Genomic DNA, 17,120 nt, shown 5'->3' on the forward strand with positions numbered 1-17,120 from the left:
GAGACCAGCCTGGCCAACATAGGGAAACCCCATTTCGACTAAAAATACAAAGTTAGCTGGGTGTGGTGGCAGGCACTTGTAATCCCAGCTACTTGGGAGGCTGACGCAGGAGAATCACTTGAACCTGGGAGGTGGACATTGCCGTGAGCCAAGATCATGCCACTGCATTCCAGCCTGGGCAACAGAGCTAGAATCCGTCGGGGGGTAGGGAGAAGGCTGGGCTCAGTGGCTCACCCCTGTAATCCCAGCACTTCAGGAGGCTGAGGTGGGCGAATCATGAGGTCAAGAGATTGAGCCCATTGTAGACCAGCCTGACCAACATGGTGAAACCCCATCTCATTAAAAACAAACAAACAAACAAACAAACAAACAAACAAACAAACAAACAGGCCAGGCTCAGTGGCTCACACCTATAATTCTAGCACTTTGGGAGGCGAGATGGCTGGATCACCTGAGGTCAGGAGTTCAAGACCAGCCTGGCCATCATGTGAAACCCCACCTTTATCTTAAAAAAAAAAAAAAAAAAAAAGGCTGGGCGCGGTTGCAGTGGATCAAGAGATGGAGACCATCCTGGTCAACAAGGTGAAACCCCATCTCTACTAAAAATAGAAAAATTAGCTGGGCATGGTGGTACGCGCCTGTAGTCCCAGCTACTCGGGAGGCTGAGGCAGGAGAATTGCTTGAACCCAGCAGGCGGAGGTCGCGGTGAGCCGAGATCGTGCCATTGCACTCCAGTCTGGGTAACAACAGCGAAACTCCGTCTCAAAAAAAATAATGATAATAATAATAACCAGCTGGGCATGGTAGCACGCGCTGTGTTCCCAGCTAATCAGGAGGCTGAAGTGGGAAAATCACTGGAGCCCAGGAGGTTGAGGCTGCAGTGAGCCATAAGCATGCCACAGTGCTTCAGCCTAGGCAACCGAGACCCTGTCTCAAAATAATTAAAAAATTAAATATCTGGGCTGGGTGTGGTAACTGACCCCTGTAATCCCAGCACTTTGGGAGGCCGAAGTGGGTGGATCACCTGAGGTCCAAAGTTCGAACCAACCTGACCAACATGGAGAAACCCCATCTTTATCAAAAATACAAAAATTAGCCAGGTGTGGTAGCACACGCCTATAGTCCCAGCCACTTGGGAGGCTAGGGTAGGAGAATCACTTGAACCTGGAAGGTGGATGATTCAGTGAGCTGAGATGGCTCCACTGCACTCCAGCCTGGGCAACAGAGCAAGAACCCATCTCCAAAAAAAAAAAAAAAAAAATTACCTATCTGCCCAGTCCCTGCATAGACATTGCACCTGTTGTTTACACTGCTCCCTACCAAGCTAGTATTACTGCTGACCTTTCTGGTAAGAGAAAGGATTGCCCTGATCCTCATTTTTTCCTTTTTTTGAGATGGAGTCTCACTGGCTGTTGCCCACGCTGGAGTGCAATGGCATGATCTCAGCTCACTGCAACCTCCAACTCCTGGGTTCAAGCGATTCTCCTGCCTCAGCCTCTCGAGTAACTGGGACTACAGGCACACCTGTAGAGACAGGGTTTCACCAGGTTGTCCAGGCTGGTCTCCAACTCCTGACCTCAAGTGCTCCACCTGCCTAGGCCTCCCAAAGTGCTGGTATTACAGGCCTGAGCCACCACACCTGGCTTGATCCTCATTCTTTGACTCATGTTGACACATCCACAGTGCAGACAGTAAACTGTAAGATGATCAGCCTACTCAATTAAAAAAATAAAGAAAAGGCCTGGCCAGGCACAGTGGCTCACGCCTATAATCCCAGCACTTTGGGAGATGGAGGTGGGTGGATCACCTGAAGTCAGGAGTTCGAGACCAGCCTGGGCAACCTGGTGAACCGCTGTCTCTACTAAAACCACAAAAATTAGCTGGGTGTGGTGGCAGGGACCTGTAATCCCAGTTACTCGGGAGACTGAGGCAGAAGAATTGCTTAAACCTGGGAGGTTGCCACATTACTCCAGCCTAGGCAGCCTAGGCAACAAGAGCAAAACTCTGTCTCGAAAAAAAGTAGGAGTAAGGCCAGGTGCATTGGCGTGAGCCTGTAGTCCCAGCTACTCGGGAGGCTGAGGTGGGAGGATCGCTTGAGTCCAGGAGTTCTGGGCTGTAGTGCACTATGCCGATCAGGTGTCCACACTAAGTTAGGCATCAATATGGTGACCTCCCAGGAGCGGGGGACCACCAGGTTGTCTAAAGAGGGGCGAATTGGCCCAGGTCAGAAACACAGCAGGTCAAAACTCCTGTGCTGATCAGCAGTGGGATCGTGCCTGTGAACAGCCACCGCACTCCAGCCTGGGCAACATAGCGAGACCCCATCTCTAAAAGAAAAAAAAAAGAAAGAAAAGTAGTGATAAGATGGGAATGGTTCAGAGTAAGAGAAGTATGTATATAATACAGTGAGTTCATCTCTTTAAAGGTTAAGCAGGGGAGAAGTTTGAAAATACATCTTCATCTAAGAAAGAGTATGTTGCTTAGAAAACAGACAGGAAGTTAGAGAACTATCTTATGGACAAGTAGGAAAAGTAAGTACAGAGAAAAGTTCTGGAGTAATACAAAGGTCTCAAAATCACTGGACAAGAGAATGCCCATATTTCCCTAGAATTTACATTAATAATAATCTTTCTTCTGGCAGGCTGCAGTGGCTCACACTTGAAATCCCAACATTCCGGGAGGCCAAAGAGATCATGTGAAGTCAGGAGTTTGAGACCAGCCTGACCAATACGGCAAAACCCCGTCTTTAAAAAAAAAATGTTTATAATAATAAAAAGAAAAAAAATCTGGTGACTATGTACGATTTATCATAATCACTAGTAACCATAATGCAATTAAACCCAAGGTGCTATCTACAGAAGGCCAGCAGGCTCAAATTAGCTCTTAGAAGCTGAACTATCAGTCTTTCTTCTCACAGAGTTGACGTAAATCTCTCAGCTCTCTAAGACAATTACGACGACACAAACTAGCACCTTCTCTAGTCACTGCGTGGACTCTACTACCCCACGGACAAGAAACACTTGAAGAACTACCTGTTTTTACTCTCCTAATAACTTACACCCCCACACGACCAGAATAAACCTTTAAAAGGAGTTAACTGACAAATGGAAAGAAATCAAGACTATGAAAATACTCCACCACCACCACATACATGTGCAGAGGGAACTGTTTACTTGATATATGCAGTACCCCAAATCAACAGTTACCTAAAACTATCTTAGCCTTTCCAGCATGTCCTGAGCAAATATATATATGTATCTTAGCCTGACCTAAATATCTTGGTTTTGAAGCAGTGAAGTGTGGGCCTTGCTCTAAAAGTTGGTCCCTTAAAAAAATCCAAACATGGCCGGGTGTGGTGGCTCATGCCTATAATCCCAGCACTTTGGGAGGCCGAGGCGGGTGGATCACAAGGTCAAGAGATCAAGACCATCCTGGTCAACAAGGTGAAACCCCATCTCTACTAAAAATACAAAAATTAGCTGGGCATGGTGGTGCACGCCTGTAATCCCAGCTACTCGGGAGGCTGAGGCAGGAGAATTGCTTGAACCCAGGAGGCGGAGGTTGCGGTGAGCCCAGATCGTGCCATTGCACTCCAGTCTGGGTAACAACAGTGAAACTCTGTCTCAAAAAAAAAAAAAAAATCCAAACACTTAATAAAGCCATGATTAGGCAAGCCAGGGACCTTTGTACATTCATCTAGCTCCCGCAGTTGAAGGCAGGACCATCCACTCAACAAGGGGAGAACGCTGTGAAAGAAAGCTAATGAACTGAAATTTGTTTGGCAAATGAATTTTTCAGATTCTATTCATTATAGTTTTGTTTTTCCCCAACTGGAAAATACCCCTATTCCATTCACTACAGACTCCAAAGCTTTCAGACGGGCTCCAGCGGGTTCAGGGTGGTATGGCCGTACATCAGACCCCTAAGCTTTCAATACAGTCTTTTACTTACAGTTCTGAATTTGAACAGAATAGAATTTCTTACAGTTCTGAATTTTCAGAACTATTCACCATCAACAAGGTATAAAAGAAGAAACGCTGGGCCGGGTGCAGTGGCTGAAGCCTGTAATCCCAGCACTTTGGGAGGCCGAGGCGGGTGGATCATGAGGTCAAGAGATTGAGACCATCCTGGTCAACATGGTGAAACCCCATCTCTAAAAATACAAAAAATTAGCTGGGCACGGTGGCGCGTGCCTGTAATCCCAGCTACTCAGGAGGCTGAGGCAGGAGAATTGCCTGAACCCAGGAGGCGGAGGTTGCGGTGAGCCGAGATCGCACCATTGCACTCCAGCCTTGGTTAACAAGAGCAAAACTCCGTCTCAAAAAAAAAAAAGAAGAAACACTGGAATAAGCTGGAAGTCCTGATTTTCAGCTGACTCTGCAGGCCAACTGATTGGGAGTAAATGGAAAATAATACCTTAAATGAGAAGACAGTTGTGGTCTGCTCCTGACTAGGTACATAATCTTGGGAAATTTACTTAAGTCTCTGGGACTCACTTTGCTCATCTGTGAATGGGGTCTGACACCATTTGCTGGACACCCAGTCCTGAAAGATTCCTCTTCGATCTAAAATTCAAGAACTACAAAGTATTCCTACTCTCTTCTTCCCTCCAACACAGATTTTTATGAGATCAGAGAGCATAAGTCTAGCGCTAGGGCCGGGCGTGGTGGCTCACGCCTGTAATCCAAGCACTTTGGAGGCCAAGGAGGGCAGATTACCTGAGGTCGGGAGTTCAAGACCAGCCTGACCAACATGGTGAAACCCCGTCTTTAAATAAATGAATAAAATAAGTCTAGCGCTAGACTTTAACTCAAACCAGGGTGCATCTTATATATTTAATGTCTCCAAGAGCCAGTAGTGCTCCACAAAAGTAGATGGAACCAATTAAGATAAGTTATCCAGAGATCCTTCAAGAAGTCATTCTTTACCATTAAAAACTAGCCTTTTTTCAGTCCAATGTCACTTGTGCCAATTGCTCAAAACAGTATCTCCGACAGTCTAGCCACATCTGAGGTGACAATCATCCACGTGGTACACATTACACATCTGGGTGGATGACACCAAGTGGCTGAAAAATTCCCACTACATACAACATTTGAAATTAGGGAAGTTTTTTGGTTTTTCAATTTTTTCTCCTTCAGAAAGGCAAAATCAAACATAATCGGCTTACACACCTGCAAGAAACGTTTATTTTAAAAGACTTTCTTCGAGACAAAAAGAACCAAACAAGTCAACAGAAGTAAATTTAAAATTAGAACTATTAAAAAACACAAGTATAACCAACTCTGAGGTAAAAAGGATTCTAATTTTTCACCGTAAACTATTAAACATGGTTTGTGAACAAATCAATTTGGATGTAAATAGTGCCATTCAATGAAGACGACCTGTAACTGTAGACCAATCAGTAAGATACAAATGTTTAGGTGATTCCTAATCAATACAATGACTTAGACTAAGCATACTGCATCTATTTTCATGCAACATCGCTTCAATCATTTACAGGTTTTTTTTTTTTCCAACTGGAAAATAACCGCTTTTCCACTCAACACATACCCCAAAGCTTTCAGGCGAGTTCGGGTGAGTTCGGGTGATAGACAAGATCCCTAAGCTTTCAATACAATCTTTTACTTACACAGTCTTCAAGAAGTCTGCATTAAAAGAAAACCTACCCAAAGTATAACTGAATCTCAATCAATATAAAACGGTGATTCACGTTTTTTCGTTAAATGCAAAAGGCAAATGGAGTTGTAAAGAGTTTCTTTCCCATTTCAACTCCAACAGCCACGCGCGCTTTCAGCGACCGGCCACACTGCGCGGTCGCGGGGCCCGGCCTAGAGCCCCCGCCCTGCCCGGCACTGCCGGGAGAGGAAGCGCCGGGGACCGAGGGCGGGCGGGCGGCTTGGGCTCCACCAGGCCAGGCCGGGCGGGGGAAGGGGCACTGGAGACTACGGGGCGCGCTTCCGGGGACTGCGCGGGCGGGGTCGCCGCTTTGGGGCGCGGGGCCGGGGCTGGGAGTCAGGTCAAGGGTCAGGGGCCAGGGGTGGCTGGGCCAGAAGCAGCCGGTGGGGCGCGGCCGCGGCGGGGCGGCGGCCTGAGGGCCGGAAGAGTGCTGGGCAGGCCGGCCTGGGGCGCCGCGGCGCCTGGAGGGAACCCTTCTGCTCACCTCAGGCAACGAATCCGAGTCCAGCCTTTTTGCGCCGGGGACGCCGGTCCGCGAGTCGCAAGCTCGGAGACGAAGACGAGCAGCTGAAGACGAGACCGTAGACTAACGAGGGAACCGACGGAGGACCGCGGGCAGCGGGAGGGGAGCGCGAGAGAGCGAGGGCGGGCGGCGGCGGGAGGGCGGGGAACGACGTGCGCGTCCCCGAGTGCCCAGCGGGCTCGAGCCGGCCCCGTTCGCGGCCCCGCGCACGCGCGCGCACTCACAGCTCATCCACGATTGCTCAGGAGCGCATCCACGCCCTAAAAGCAAAACGCTTAACCAATCATTGCAGCCGCGTGGGGCATCACGGGAACTCTGGGGCTATAAAAGACCTGGTTGCTATTTTATACTCCCGGAGTCGCTCAACCCTTAAGCAAGCTGGGTGGGTCTAGGTGCGCCTGCGCCGTTTTAATACTCCGCCTCAAACTGCCAACTCTTCACGCATGCGAAGTAGTCCCCTCCCTGCCTGAATTTGCGCGTGCGCACTGACGGGCCGGGCCCTGGAAGACCGCACGCCTGCGTCTTGGGGACTACGGTGACAGTACCCCAGGTGGGGCGTGGGCCAGTCATGGCGGAACCCTGGTCTGGGCAGGCCTTGCAGGCTCTGCCGGCCACGGTGCTGGGCGCGCTGGGCGCTCTGGGCAGCGAGTTCTTGCGGGAGTGGGAGGCACAGGACATGCGCGTGACCCTCTTCAAGTTTTTGCTGCTGTGGTTGGTGTTAAGTCTCCTGGGCATCCAGCTGGCGTGGGGGTTCTACGGGAATACGGTGACCGGATTGTATCACCGTCCAGGTGAGGCTCCCTACGAACCTCCGTGGGCTGGCTGCCCCCGCCGCTACCCTCTCTGAACTGTACCATTGGGTTCCCCACTATCCTGCAAGAGGCTCATGAGATTTTAGCATTGGTTCACGGCCTTACTACCCTGAATGTATTTGACCTCGGAAGCTAAGCAGGGTACTTCGATGGGAGAACCTAACGTTGTACCCTGACTCCTGCCACCATAGCATTTTACGCCAGAATCCCCACCAGTCCACCGATCGCATTGTATCTATTGCTCGGAATTCTCACCTGACAATACCATTAGTCCCTTAGGACCCTCACCAGACTCCACCAAACAATACCAGTGGCCTCTAACCTGACCTGGGCTGATGCCTGCTCAGATCCCCACCCCAGCCTGCTGCAGCCCTGGATGTGTTTTTGCCTCCAGGTCTGGGTGGTCAGAATGGATCCACGCCTGATGGCTCCACGCATTTCCCTTCGTGGTGAGTAAATCTGTCCATACTGCACCCCCATGCTTGGCGTTCCAAGGACTATCCTGTCCTGGTGACAGATAGGGGAGTTCTCAGGCTATAAACCCACCAGCTTAATGGCCTTTGCAGCAAGCTTCAAGTCTGCACACAGAGCTCAGGCTTCAAGTTTGGATGACACCAGGATCTGGACAGTCCATCAGCATGCTGTTCAGCAGCCTGTAGGATGGGTGGTGGTACTGTCATAATTTCAAAGAGATGAAATGGCAGGTTTGTTGGATTCCACTCCATACAATCCCCTCAGTTGGGAAGGCAGGAATCTCTGTCCTTAGTACATTGACCTCATCAGGGTCAGCCTCCTCTTCTACAAAACATGGCCTCACTAATCAGGGCATTCATGTAGATAATCTCTGGGCTCCTATCATGGTGGGGGCCACACTAGGCCCAGAGAACAAAGACAACCCAGGCCCTGCTCAGGGGGAGCCAGGAATTTATTAGGGGAGGGCAGCAGTGCATGGGGCAAGGGTGGTCAGGGCTTCTCCCAAGAAAGACACCTAAGCTGAGATCAAAGGCCACAGGGTGACGAAGTATACCAGGCAAAGGGAATGGATAGAGCAAGGCTAAAAGGGAAGGATAAGGGTGACATATTAGAAGAATAGATGAGACTGTGATGCTGGAGCTTGAACGTGAGAGCTTGTTGGACCCTGGGAGCAATTGAAAGACTAACTCAGCAAGGTGTGGTCTGATCTAATTTGCCTTTATAACTGCCTACTTCGTGGCAAGCAGATAAAGAGGTCCAAGAGTGAGGGCTAAAGGTCAGATAGAAAGGCTGCCACTGCCCAGGTTTCTGTTTTAGAGAAGAGGCTGGGTCTGGTGGTTCACGCCTGTAATCCCAGCACTTTGGAGAGACTGAGAAGGGTAGATCACCTGAAGTCTGGAGTTTAAGACCAGCCTGGCCAATATGGCAAAACCTGTCTCTACTAAAAATATAAAATTTAGCTGGGTGTGTTGGTGGGTGCCTGTAATCCCAGCTACTTGGGAGGCTGAGGCAGAATAATTGCTTGAACCCAGGAGGTGGAGGCTGCAGTGAGCTGAGATCTCACCACTGCACTCCAGCCTGGGCAACAAGAATGAAACTCCGTCTCAAAAAAAGAAAAAGAGTAATAATAAAAATAAATGAAAAGAATAAAAAAAAACTAGAGGATGGCAATGCCATACTAACATGGAGAACCAGGAGGAAGAATAGGTCTGCAGGGAGAAGGTGCTAGGCCCCAGGTGGGCTGTGGGAGATCAGCAGAGAGGTCTAGATTGTTATGTGACCTTACTGAGCCAAGCTTAGCCCCCAAGGAGTTTGGGAGAGCCAATTTCAGCTACTGTTCTTCCCATGGAATAACCCCCCCGCTCTCTATCACTTTCAGGGAAATGGCAGCAAATGAACCTCTCAAAACCCACAGAGAATAAGAGAAGGCAGCAGAGGGTCTCCAAGGACATCACTGGGTCTGCTGGCTTCTACACTGAGTTCTGCTGCTTACCAGACCCCAGGGACAACTGCCAGGGGTTCAGGGTTGGTAGCAGGGAGTACCCCAGTGCCTGTGGGGCTGAGCCTCCTCTGCCCCTTGGCCTTGCTCCCTTGCCCAGGCACTGGGCAAGTGAAGAGTTTGCCTGTACCTTTTCTGGGTGCCTTAAGTAGAGAAATTGTGTTCCTCCTCTCTCAGGGGTGACAACTCAGGAAGCCTCTGAGTTGGGAAGGCCAATAGTTCTTTTGTCTTGAGTTTCTTTTTCTGTCCCTCTTCACATCCCCCTGAAATATAACCCCATAAAAACTTTTCCTGAGTTGGCTGGGTGCAGTGGCTCACACCTGTAATCTCAACACTTTGGGAGGCCAAGGCAGGCAGATCATAAGGTCATGAGTTCAAGACCAGCCTAACCAACATGTTGAAACCCCATCTCTACTAAAAATACAAAAATTAGCCAGGCATGGTGGCAGACAACTGTAATCCCACCTACTCCGGAGGCTGAGGCAGGAGAATTGCTTGAACCTGGGAGGCAGAGGTTGCAGTGAGACAATATCATTGTGCCATTATACTCCAGCCTGGATGACAGAGAAAGACTCCGTGTCAAAAAAAAAATAATTCCTGAGAGGAAGCCGGAGGTTAACCAGCTCTGGGGTTTGTAAGGCAGGTCTGTTTTCTCCTAAGCCCTGAGTTTTCTGAATCTCATTTTGCTTTGTTGGCAATGAGCCAGGGAATCCTGACCTGAGCCAGACCTTAAGCTCTGTGATTACTTAGCTGGCCATTCAGGTATAAGGCAGTGTGGTGGTGTCCCTACAGGCACCATCCAGATGGAGGCACAAAACACCCACATCCCTGGCCCAACCAGACTTCTCCTATGAGCCAGGCTAAGGAGATTGTCATCTGCCAACTGTCCTATTCATGTTCCTCTCAGTCTTTTTTGGGGGTAAGCTGGGTGCCTGAAGGAGCACAGCTGAACGCCGGGAGTGGCCTCCTACCCCCTAATGCTTAAGTGCCTATGGGAACTTGAGTCTGTACGTTGTTCCCACATAGGATGGTACCAAGCAGTTAGTGCACAGTGGCCCTATCATAGCCTGCAGCCTCATCATTTCCCATCTAGACCTGGTACAAACCACCTCACAGGCTCAGCTCTTCCCTACTAGCATCTTTACCTTCATGAACCAGGCAGTCCTGCCATGTCACAAAAGGCCAGGGGACTTTCCAAAGGTGTGGGTGACAAATGCCCCTATAGAAACACCAGTACCTGAAAGCACTGTAACCCTGGACCTGCCTCCTTCCCTGATGGCCATACTTCTGCCTCCATCTGCTGGGCCACCAGCCACTTTAGTGACTCCTGCCTACTTCCCCTCTGTTGGATGTCACACTTCCATCTGGCTGCATTTGCCTAAGCCATCTTTGTGGTAGAGGTGCACTGGAGTTGCGGCTATACTGAGGATGATGGTCTTCACAGCCCCAGGCCCACCCTCTAATACTACAACACAGAATCAGAGTGTCACATTTCACCCCAGGCTCAAGTGAGGATGTGGCTTATTAAACCCGGAAGCGCATTGTTTGTTGTGGTTATTCAGACATAACAAGGGTGTATATGCACAGGGGCAGTGAGAGAGGGAACATCCTGGAGGCTCTTCCCCCTTGGTACCCAGATGCAAGAACTTGCAGGGAGGGGAGAGGTGATGCCAGCTTCCTGGAGGAGCAGTGATGGGGTGCCCAACAGGGGCGGTATCTCCATTCATAGACTGGCCCCTTTCTTTTTTTTTTTTTTGAGACGGACTTTCGCTCTTGTTAGGCAGACTGGAGTGCAATGGCTGGATCTCGGCTCACTGTAACCTCTGCCTCCTGGGTTCAGGCAATTCTGCCTCAGCCTCCTGAGTAGCTGGGACTACAGGCGTGTACCACCATGCCCAGCTAATTTTTATATTTTTAGTAGAGACGGGGTTTCACCTTGTTGACCAGGATGGTCTGGATCTCTTGACCTCATGATCCACCCGCCTTGGCCTCCCAAAGTGCTGGGATTACAGGCGTGAGCCACTGCGCCCGGAGACTGGCCCCTTTCAAGGGGAACCTATTCTAAGCTTGTCTTGAAAGCCAAGAAAGCAGGCATTGGGTTGGCATTTCATGAACCCCGTGAACAAAGAACAATGAAGCCAGAGACTGGCAAGTAAAAAGGAAGTTTAATTTTTTTTTTTTTTTTTCTCATCCATGCCAGTGCAGAAGGAAGTTTAATTTTTCTTTCAGGATTCAGTGGAGTCCATTAATGGATACTGGGGCAAAGGTCAGCCCAGGGTAAGGCAAGTCCAGGAGGAAGCTCACCAGCCCTGGAGCTCAGAACAGGTGGTGAGCCTGCCATGGTTTGCTACTGGGCAGCAAACTAGACCAACTTGGAAATGTGGGAGTAAATCAGTGTTCCCTCAACCATCCCCAAGTTTACACACAGGCACAGCAGCCCTACTATGAGTCAGCAATTATTTCTGACTGGCAGTAGGGACAATTTGCATTTATGGAAAGCAAACTGGAGAGGATAGCCTAAGTCCACACTGCCCATGTTACTACCCTTTGCAATGTGAAAAACCATGGTGAGGTAGGTTGGGCAGGTTTTATCCTCCACAAAGGTGAGCCTTTGCTCCACAGCCAGCACCTGGCAGGGTGGGAGAGATGGCAGAACCAAAGCTTCTTATTACCCTCCAGCAGGTAAGAATAGGTCAGTGGGATCATGGACTAAAACAAGACATTGTGTGAGCTGGTCCATCACTCAGAAGCAGGGTCCTGAAGGAAGCTGGAGTGGCATGAGTTAGGTGGGGAGAATAGGTGGTATGGCCCCTCAACCAGACAATTAGAATCAGCCTCCATCTTAGCTGCCCAACCCTAGTGAGTTCTGCCTCAGCGTCTTGACTAACCCCTTGTAGGATGCCCTCCAAGGCAGGATTCCTGGAGGGGACAGCCCCACCCTGAGCCATCCTCATTTAAGGGTATAATAGTTCGTGGGCACAAAGGGCATCTTGCTGACCACAGCCATCTGCTGCTTTCGCCGCACCTCTACCATCAGCTTTGTCCCTGGACGACTGTACTCGCAGGGCACGTAACCCATCGCTACATTCTTCTTCAGAGAGGGTGAGGGGCAGCCACTGGTCACAGTACCTGTCAAGCATAAGCCATGCATCAGCACTATCCTGCAAGTGCCCCTACCCTCCTGGAGAAGAGACAGGGCTTCCCAGCTTCCCTGGTCCACCTACCAATCATGGTACCCTCCATGTTCAGGATGGGACTGTGTGCCCGCATTGGGGCCCCCTCACACATCAAGCCCACACGCCTCCGCTGCACCTTGCCCTTCAGCTGGGGAACAATGACCTTGGCTCCAGGGAAGTCCATAGCAGCTCGGCGGCGCTTCCCTGGAGAATGACACATGAAACATGAGCTGCAGCACATAGAAGCTCTGGCCACCGGAGGCCCTTATGAGGACTTCAAGTAACACCCATCTAGTGTCACGACCCCTTTGCTTGGGGTACTCCAAGCTCTATTCCTCCCCTGCACTGCCGCGAGTCAGCCAACCAACCACCTCTTACCCTCTAAAGGCCATACTGCCCACCTGCTGAGCATCTGCAGTTTCTAATGGACAAAGCCACAGTGGCACCTTCAGGGAAAGGAGGCTCAGGAAGGCTGAGTCGCTTGCTCAAGGTTACACAACCTTAGGAGGAGTCATGGGCTGGCTAGTCTTATTAAGGGTCACCCCAGCTTCCAGAACCCCAACCTTTAAGTGCTGGCCCAGCTCACCCAGTGTCCAACTGAGGCTGCCCTCCACAGGTGTAGTGTGTTCATCAATGTCATTCCCATACAGGCAGAGGCCTGCCTCCAGGCGCAGGCTATCCCTGGCGGCCAACCCTGCCAGCTTCACCTCTGGGTCTTGCAGAAGAGCTGTTGCCAGGTGAACTGCCCCCGCTGCTGGGACCGAGATCTGTATGGAACACCAGAGGGCAGATGAGACGCTCCCTGTACCGCACACCCCCTAACCCTCACCCCCATCTCGTGCCCTGTACTGCCTCCTACACCCACTTCTTGACACACCTCCACACCGTCCTCTCCTGTGTAGCCACAGCGGGTCACACGGCAGCCAGACACACCAAACACCTCCATCACAGCACTGGTCATGAAGGGCAGTTTCCTCAGGTCATCTGCCACACCGGCCTGTAGCACCTGGGCTGCAGTGGGGCCTGGGCCCAGGGAGCCAGTGACCAAGTATCCAGGTCCCGGCACCCCTCAAAGCTGGACTAAAGCCTTATTCAGGGACCAGAACAAGCTCTGAGCAAGTCTTACTCTACAAGTGGGAAAAGATGGCCTTGTCCCTAGCCCATGAAGCCTTGTGGTAGGTAGGAGGAGGGCAAGATAGCAAACTTAAAATTATGGCACACAAATATCACACTTTCTATACCTCCTTGGTATGGCCTCTGTGCTAAGCAGTCAATGAAACCAGGAAGGCAAAGGCTGGCTCCAACCTCAGCCCAGCCCTCTCACCTTGCAGAGCTAGCAGGGCATTATCCAGCACCTCCAGGCCCACATCTCTGCCCTGGTTCTGAAGCTCCCTGACCTTGTCCTAAAAGACAGAAACACCACATGAGCATCTGGAGCCACTTACTGAGCACCTACCATGGGCTGGACACTGCAGAGCTGGACAGTAGTAAGATAGTGGAAAGGAGAAGGAAGGGGGAAAAAAAAAGGTATTGGGCTGATTCCCATCTTACAAGGTCACCCAAGCCCTGGTCTGCCACCTCACACCCTCACCAGAGGTGCCAGGGCCCCCTTCCCCATCCCCAGTAATCCCCCACCACCAAACTCTGGCATGCTCCAGAGAGGGCCTGCTCTGAAGTCTCATAGCTATTCATTCACTCAAAAAGCCATTTTCCAGGCCCCTTGTCTGAACCAACCCTGTCCTGGACAACAAGGATGCTGCTGTATGAACAAGGAAGACAAGGTGCCTGGAACACAGAGAGGGTGTACCTGCATGAGGGCCAAATCTTTCTCCCAGCAGCCAGCATTGGATACCACATACAGGTGCCCCTCAGAAGTATTGGTTACAATCAAGTCATCTAAGATGCCTCCAGCCTCATTGGTAAACAGCGACAGTGTCCCCTAGGACCAAAGTGGAGCATTTTGGCCTCCACGTGCAGAAGGCCAAGGCCAAGGGTGAGCCAGACACACCCCTGGACCCACTTAGCTACTACAAGGTTATGAACCCTAATGTGAAGGACTCAGGGTGTGCAAAGTGCAAGACTGGGTCCAAGTCCACGGTCTTTGATCCTCGTGCACCAAGTAAGTTTTCATCCCCTCCCCACCTTGGGGTAGGTACTTTACTGATCTGGTAAGACCTCTGCACCCCTCCCTACTCTTTTTTTATTTTTTCCAGTCAACCAAAGGGACAATTTGTTGAGGCTCCAGGGCCATGAGGCCTGGGCAGGAGGTTGCCCTTCCAGGAAGGAAGAGGCTTATTTGACCTTCTTCTTGGGACACAGGTTGTTGGTGTGGCCACACTTCTTGCAGCAGTTGACGGCATCAGGGTGCAGGCGAGCATAGCAGCTGCCGCAGATCATCTTGTCACAGTTGTATTTCTGGGCAAGCTGGCGGAGGGAAGGCTCAGTAATGCCACCTCGCAGGCACAGCACCAGGTGCAGGGTGGACTCTTTCTGGATGTTGTAGTCTGAGAGCATGCAGCCATCCTCCAGCTGTTTGCCGGCGAATATCAGATGCTGCTGGTCAGGTGGGAAGCCCTCCTTGTCTTGAATTTTGGCTTTGACATTCTCAATGGTGTCATTGGGCTTGACCTCAAGGGTGATGGTCTTGCTAATGAGGGTCTTCACAAAGATCTGCATCTCTGCATCTGCAACTCGGCCGCCTCCCCCTCCCCATTCTACTGAGAGCCCCATCTCATGCTTAATCTATAATACCTAGGACTTGCTGCTTCACCTACCCAAACCTGGAACAACTCAGCCCATGTGCCAACCCACAGGACAAAAGCTTCAAAGGCCATCTTGATTATCCCAGGCTCTCCTAAGTACTCCATGGCAGTGCCCCAAAAATACTGGCCTTAGCCTCCCCTCTAGATGGATGAAGAGCCTGAGGTTGAGGGTACATGAATCACCTGGGGATCTTGTTAAAATAAAGGCTCTGATTCAGCAGGTCTGGAGCAGTACCTGAAAGTATATTCCTAACAAGCTCCAAGGTTGCTGGTTTAGAGACCACACTTTTTTTTTTTTTTTTTTTTTTGAGACAGAGTCTTGCTCTGTCACTCAGGCTGGAGTACAGTGGTGCGATCTCAGCTCACTGCAATCTCCGCCTCCCTGGGTTCAAGCAATTCTCCTGCCTCAGCCTCCTGAGTAGGTGGGACTACAGGTGCGCACCACCACACCGGATAATTTTTGTATTTTTAGTAGAAACGGGGTTTCACCATGTTGGCCAGGCTGGTCTCAAACTTCTGATCTCAGGTGATCCACCTGCCTTGGCTTCCCAAAGTACTGGGATCACAGGCGTGAGACACCGTGCCTGGCTAGGTAGGGACCACACTTTGAATAAAGAAGGGTTAGGCAGCAGGGATGGTCAGAGAACAGAATATTGACCTTAGTTTCTGGCTTCCTAGCCTAATGTGGTAAGGCTGGGATATTAACCTCCCTACAAATGGCTGGGTCTCTGGAAATGACTCAGGGATTTCGTCCCCCAAGACTGCAAGCCTGAGAAGCCATGTTTGACTCATCTCTGTGCCCCTAAGCCTGAGGTAGGGACTCAGCCCATTTGCTACCTCATGACTAAGAAAACTCATAGAGCAGAAATAAAAGAAGGGCCCACCTGGTTTGGTCTTAGCTCTGCAATGTCTCCAACCACTAGACTCTCCATCAGCTTCACCCGGTCACTACCACATATCTTGGTCTGGGGAAAGAGATTGAAAGCCTCAGGCCATTGCCAACAGCTACAGTCTAAAAGTCCACTAAGCAAGGATGCATCCTCCCTGCCATCCACAGTGCAGTCCAGCCCAGCCAAAGTGACTAACCAGTCTTTTGGTTCTACAAGTGGCAAAGGATCACCTTCTGATTTCCTGACCTCCCCCAGTCACCCTGTGCAGGGGGACTGCCAGGGAACTGGACAGGACCTCACACCTTCCTGAAATAACCCTTTTGAAACCAATACCCAGCCCAATACATTAGAGTGGGTGTTACCCATGGAAAACCCAAGACATTAAGGCACACCACTTAGTGGGAGCAGGCTAGAAAGATGAAATGATGGCCGGGCGTGGTGGCTCACACTTGTAATCCTAGCACTTTGGGAGGCCGAGGTGGGTGGATCACCTGAGGTCAGGAGTTCAAGACCAGCCTGGCCATCATGGTGAAACCCCATCTTTTAAAAAAAAAAAAAGAAAGAAAGATGAGATGATGAGGCCCTCTGAGCTCATTTCCTTGGGGCCATTGACCTATCCATGACACCCCCATGACCTCTAGCTCTTCTGGGAGGGCTGTCCTTGGGATCCAGTTCCCAGCAAACAAACCCAAGGAGGGCACCACTGTAAATGGGGAGGAAGGCCTGATGAGGCAGCCAGCATGCTCCCCTGACTTACCTGCAGCATATGAGACACATCAAAGAGCGAGCAGTGCTGGCGTGTGTGTAGGTGCGAGTCAGTGTGACTGTCCCGGTACTGCACTGGCAGACTCCAACCCGCGAACACCACCATTTTCCCGCCGTGGGCCAGGTGGAAGTCATAGAGCGGTGTCCTGCGGAGCAAGTCCTGCAGGGGGCTGGGCTTAGTGCCACCAAGGCCCTAGCCCCCAGCCGCTTCCCTCCCCCACCCTCCAAGATCAGCACCCTCTATCCCACCTGTGCGAAACTGAGTGGACGACACAAGTCCGGGGAGAATGCCTGCAGGCGAAAGCCCAGACGGGCCACCACACTTACAGCCCTCTGCATCGTCGCCAGCAACGAGTACAGACGGCGCACAGAGGCCACCACACTGCCAGGCACGCCGGGAGATGTAGTCCAGGCCTCTGCTTGGACAGGTCTCTCTCCGAGCAAAGGATCAAAGGAGGGGGCGGGCAGCCCCAAGGGCAGGCTGGGATTTAGAGCAGAGAATGCAGGAACTCCCAAAGCAGGGAAACCGCCTCCAGCTGGC

At 51.0% G+C, this 17,120-nt stretch overlaps 3 protein-coding genes and 1 pseudogene across 6 annotated transcripts in view; 1 reads left to right on the plus strand and 3 right to left on the minus strand.

Moving 5' to 3' along the window:
• The window catches only part of RHOA (ras homolog family member A), a 45,130-nt gene extending 38,779 nt beyond the window's left edge, over positions 1–6,351 (minus strand). Inside the window, exon 1 of the mRNA XM_002758342.6 lies at positions 6,164–6,351. The gene's annotated coding sequence lies outside the window, so the exon portion shown is untranslated. The remainder of the gene's footprint in view (positions 1–6,163) is intronic.
• A 415-nt stretch (positions 6,352–6,766) lies between these two features.
• On the plus strand, positions 6,767–10,527 carry TCTA (T cell leukemia translocation altered). Its single transcript, XM_002758344.5, has 3 exons — positions 6,767–6,993; positions 7,409–7,463; positions 8,867–10,527. Exons 1-3 carry the CDS (start codon positions 6,771–6,773, stop codon positions 8,907–8,909), a joined length of 321 nt encoding a protein of 106 aa, XP_002758390.1. The 5' UTR covers positions 6,767–6,770; the 3' UTR covers positions 8,910–10,527.
• Positions 10,528–11,132: 605 nt separating this feature from the next.
• AMT (aminomethyltransferase) lies at positions 11,133–16,955 on the minus strand. Of its 3 annotated transcripts, XM_002758345.6 has the most exons (9): positions 16,829–16,955; positions 16,572–16,739; positions 15,809–15,889; positions 13,970–14,101; positions 13,487–13,565; positions 13,040–13,185; positions 12,749–12,929; positions 12,211–12,366; positions 11,133–12,115 (listed from the first exon to the last, which is right to left on the minus strand). In XM_002758345.6, exons 1-9 carry the CDS (start codon positions 16,916–16,918, stop codon positions 11,937–11,939), a joined length of 1,212 nt encoding a protein of 403 aa, XP_002758391.3. In that variant the 5' UTR covers positions 16,919–16,955; the 3' UTR covers positions 11,133–11,936. The 3 variants fall into 3 exon arrangements, with proteins under 3 accessions (XP_002758391.3, XP_078206980.1, XP_008979885.3); XM_078350854.1 differs by lacking the exon at positions 16,572–16,739; XM_008981637.5 differs by lacking the exon at positions 13,970–14,101.
• LOC103788241 (ubiquitin-ribosomal protein eL40 fusion protein pseudogene) lies at positions 14,392–15,291 on the minus strand (annotated as a pseudogene). The gene has a single exon (XR_013527301.1). The product of XR_013527301.1 is annotated as a ubiquitin-ribosomal protein eL40 fusion protein pseudogene (transcript).
• Positions 16,956–17,120: the final 165 nt, after the last annotated feature.

Source organism: Callithrix jacchus, chromosome 15 (assembly GCF_049354715.1).
Source record: "Callithrix jacchus isolate 240 chromosome 15, calJac240_pri, whole genome shotgun sequence".
In the NCBI taxonomy this organism is placed as follows: Eukaryota; Metazoa; Chordata; class Mammalia; order Primates; family Cebidae; genus Callithrix; species Callithrix jacchus.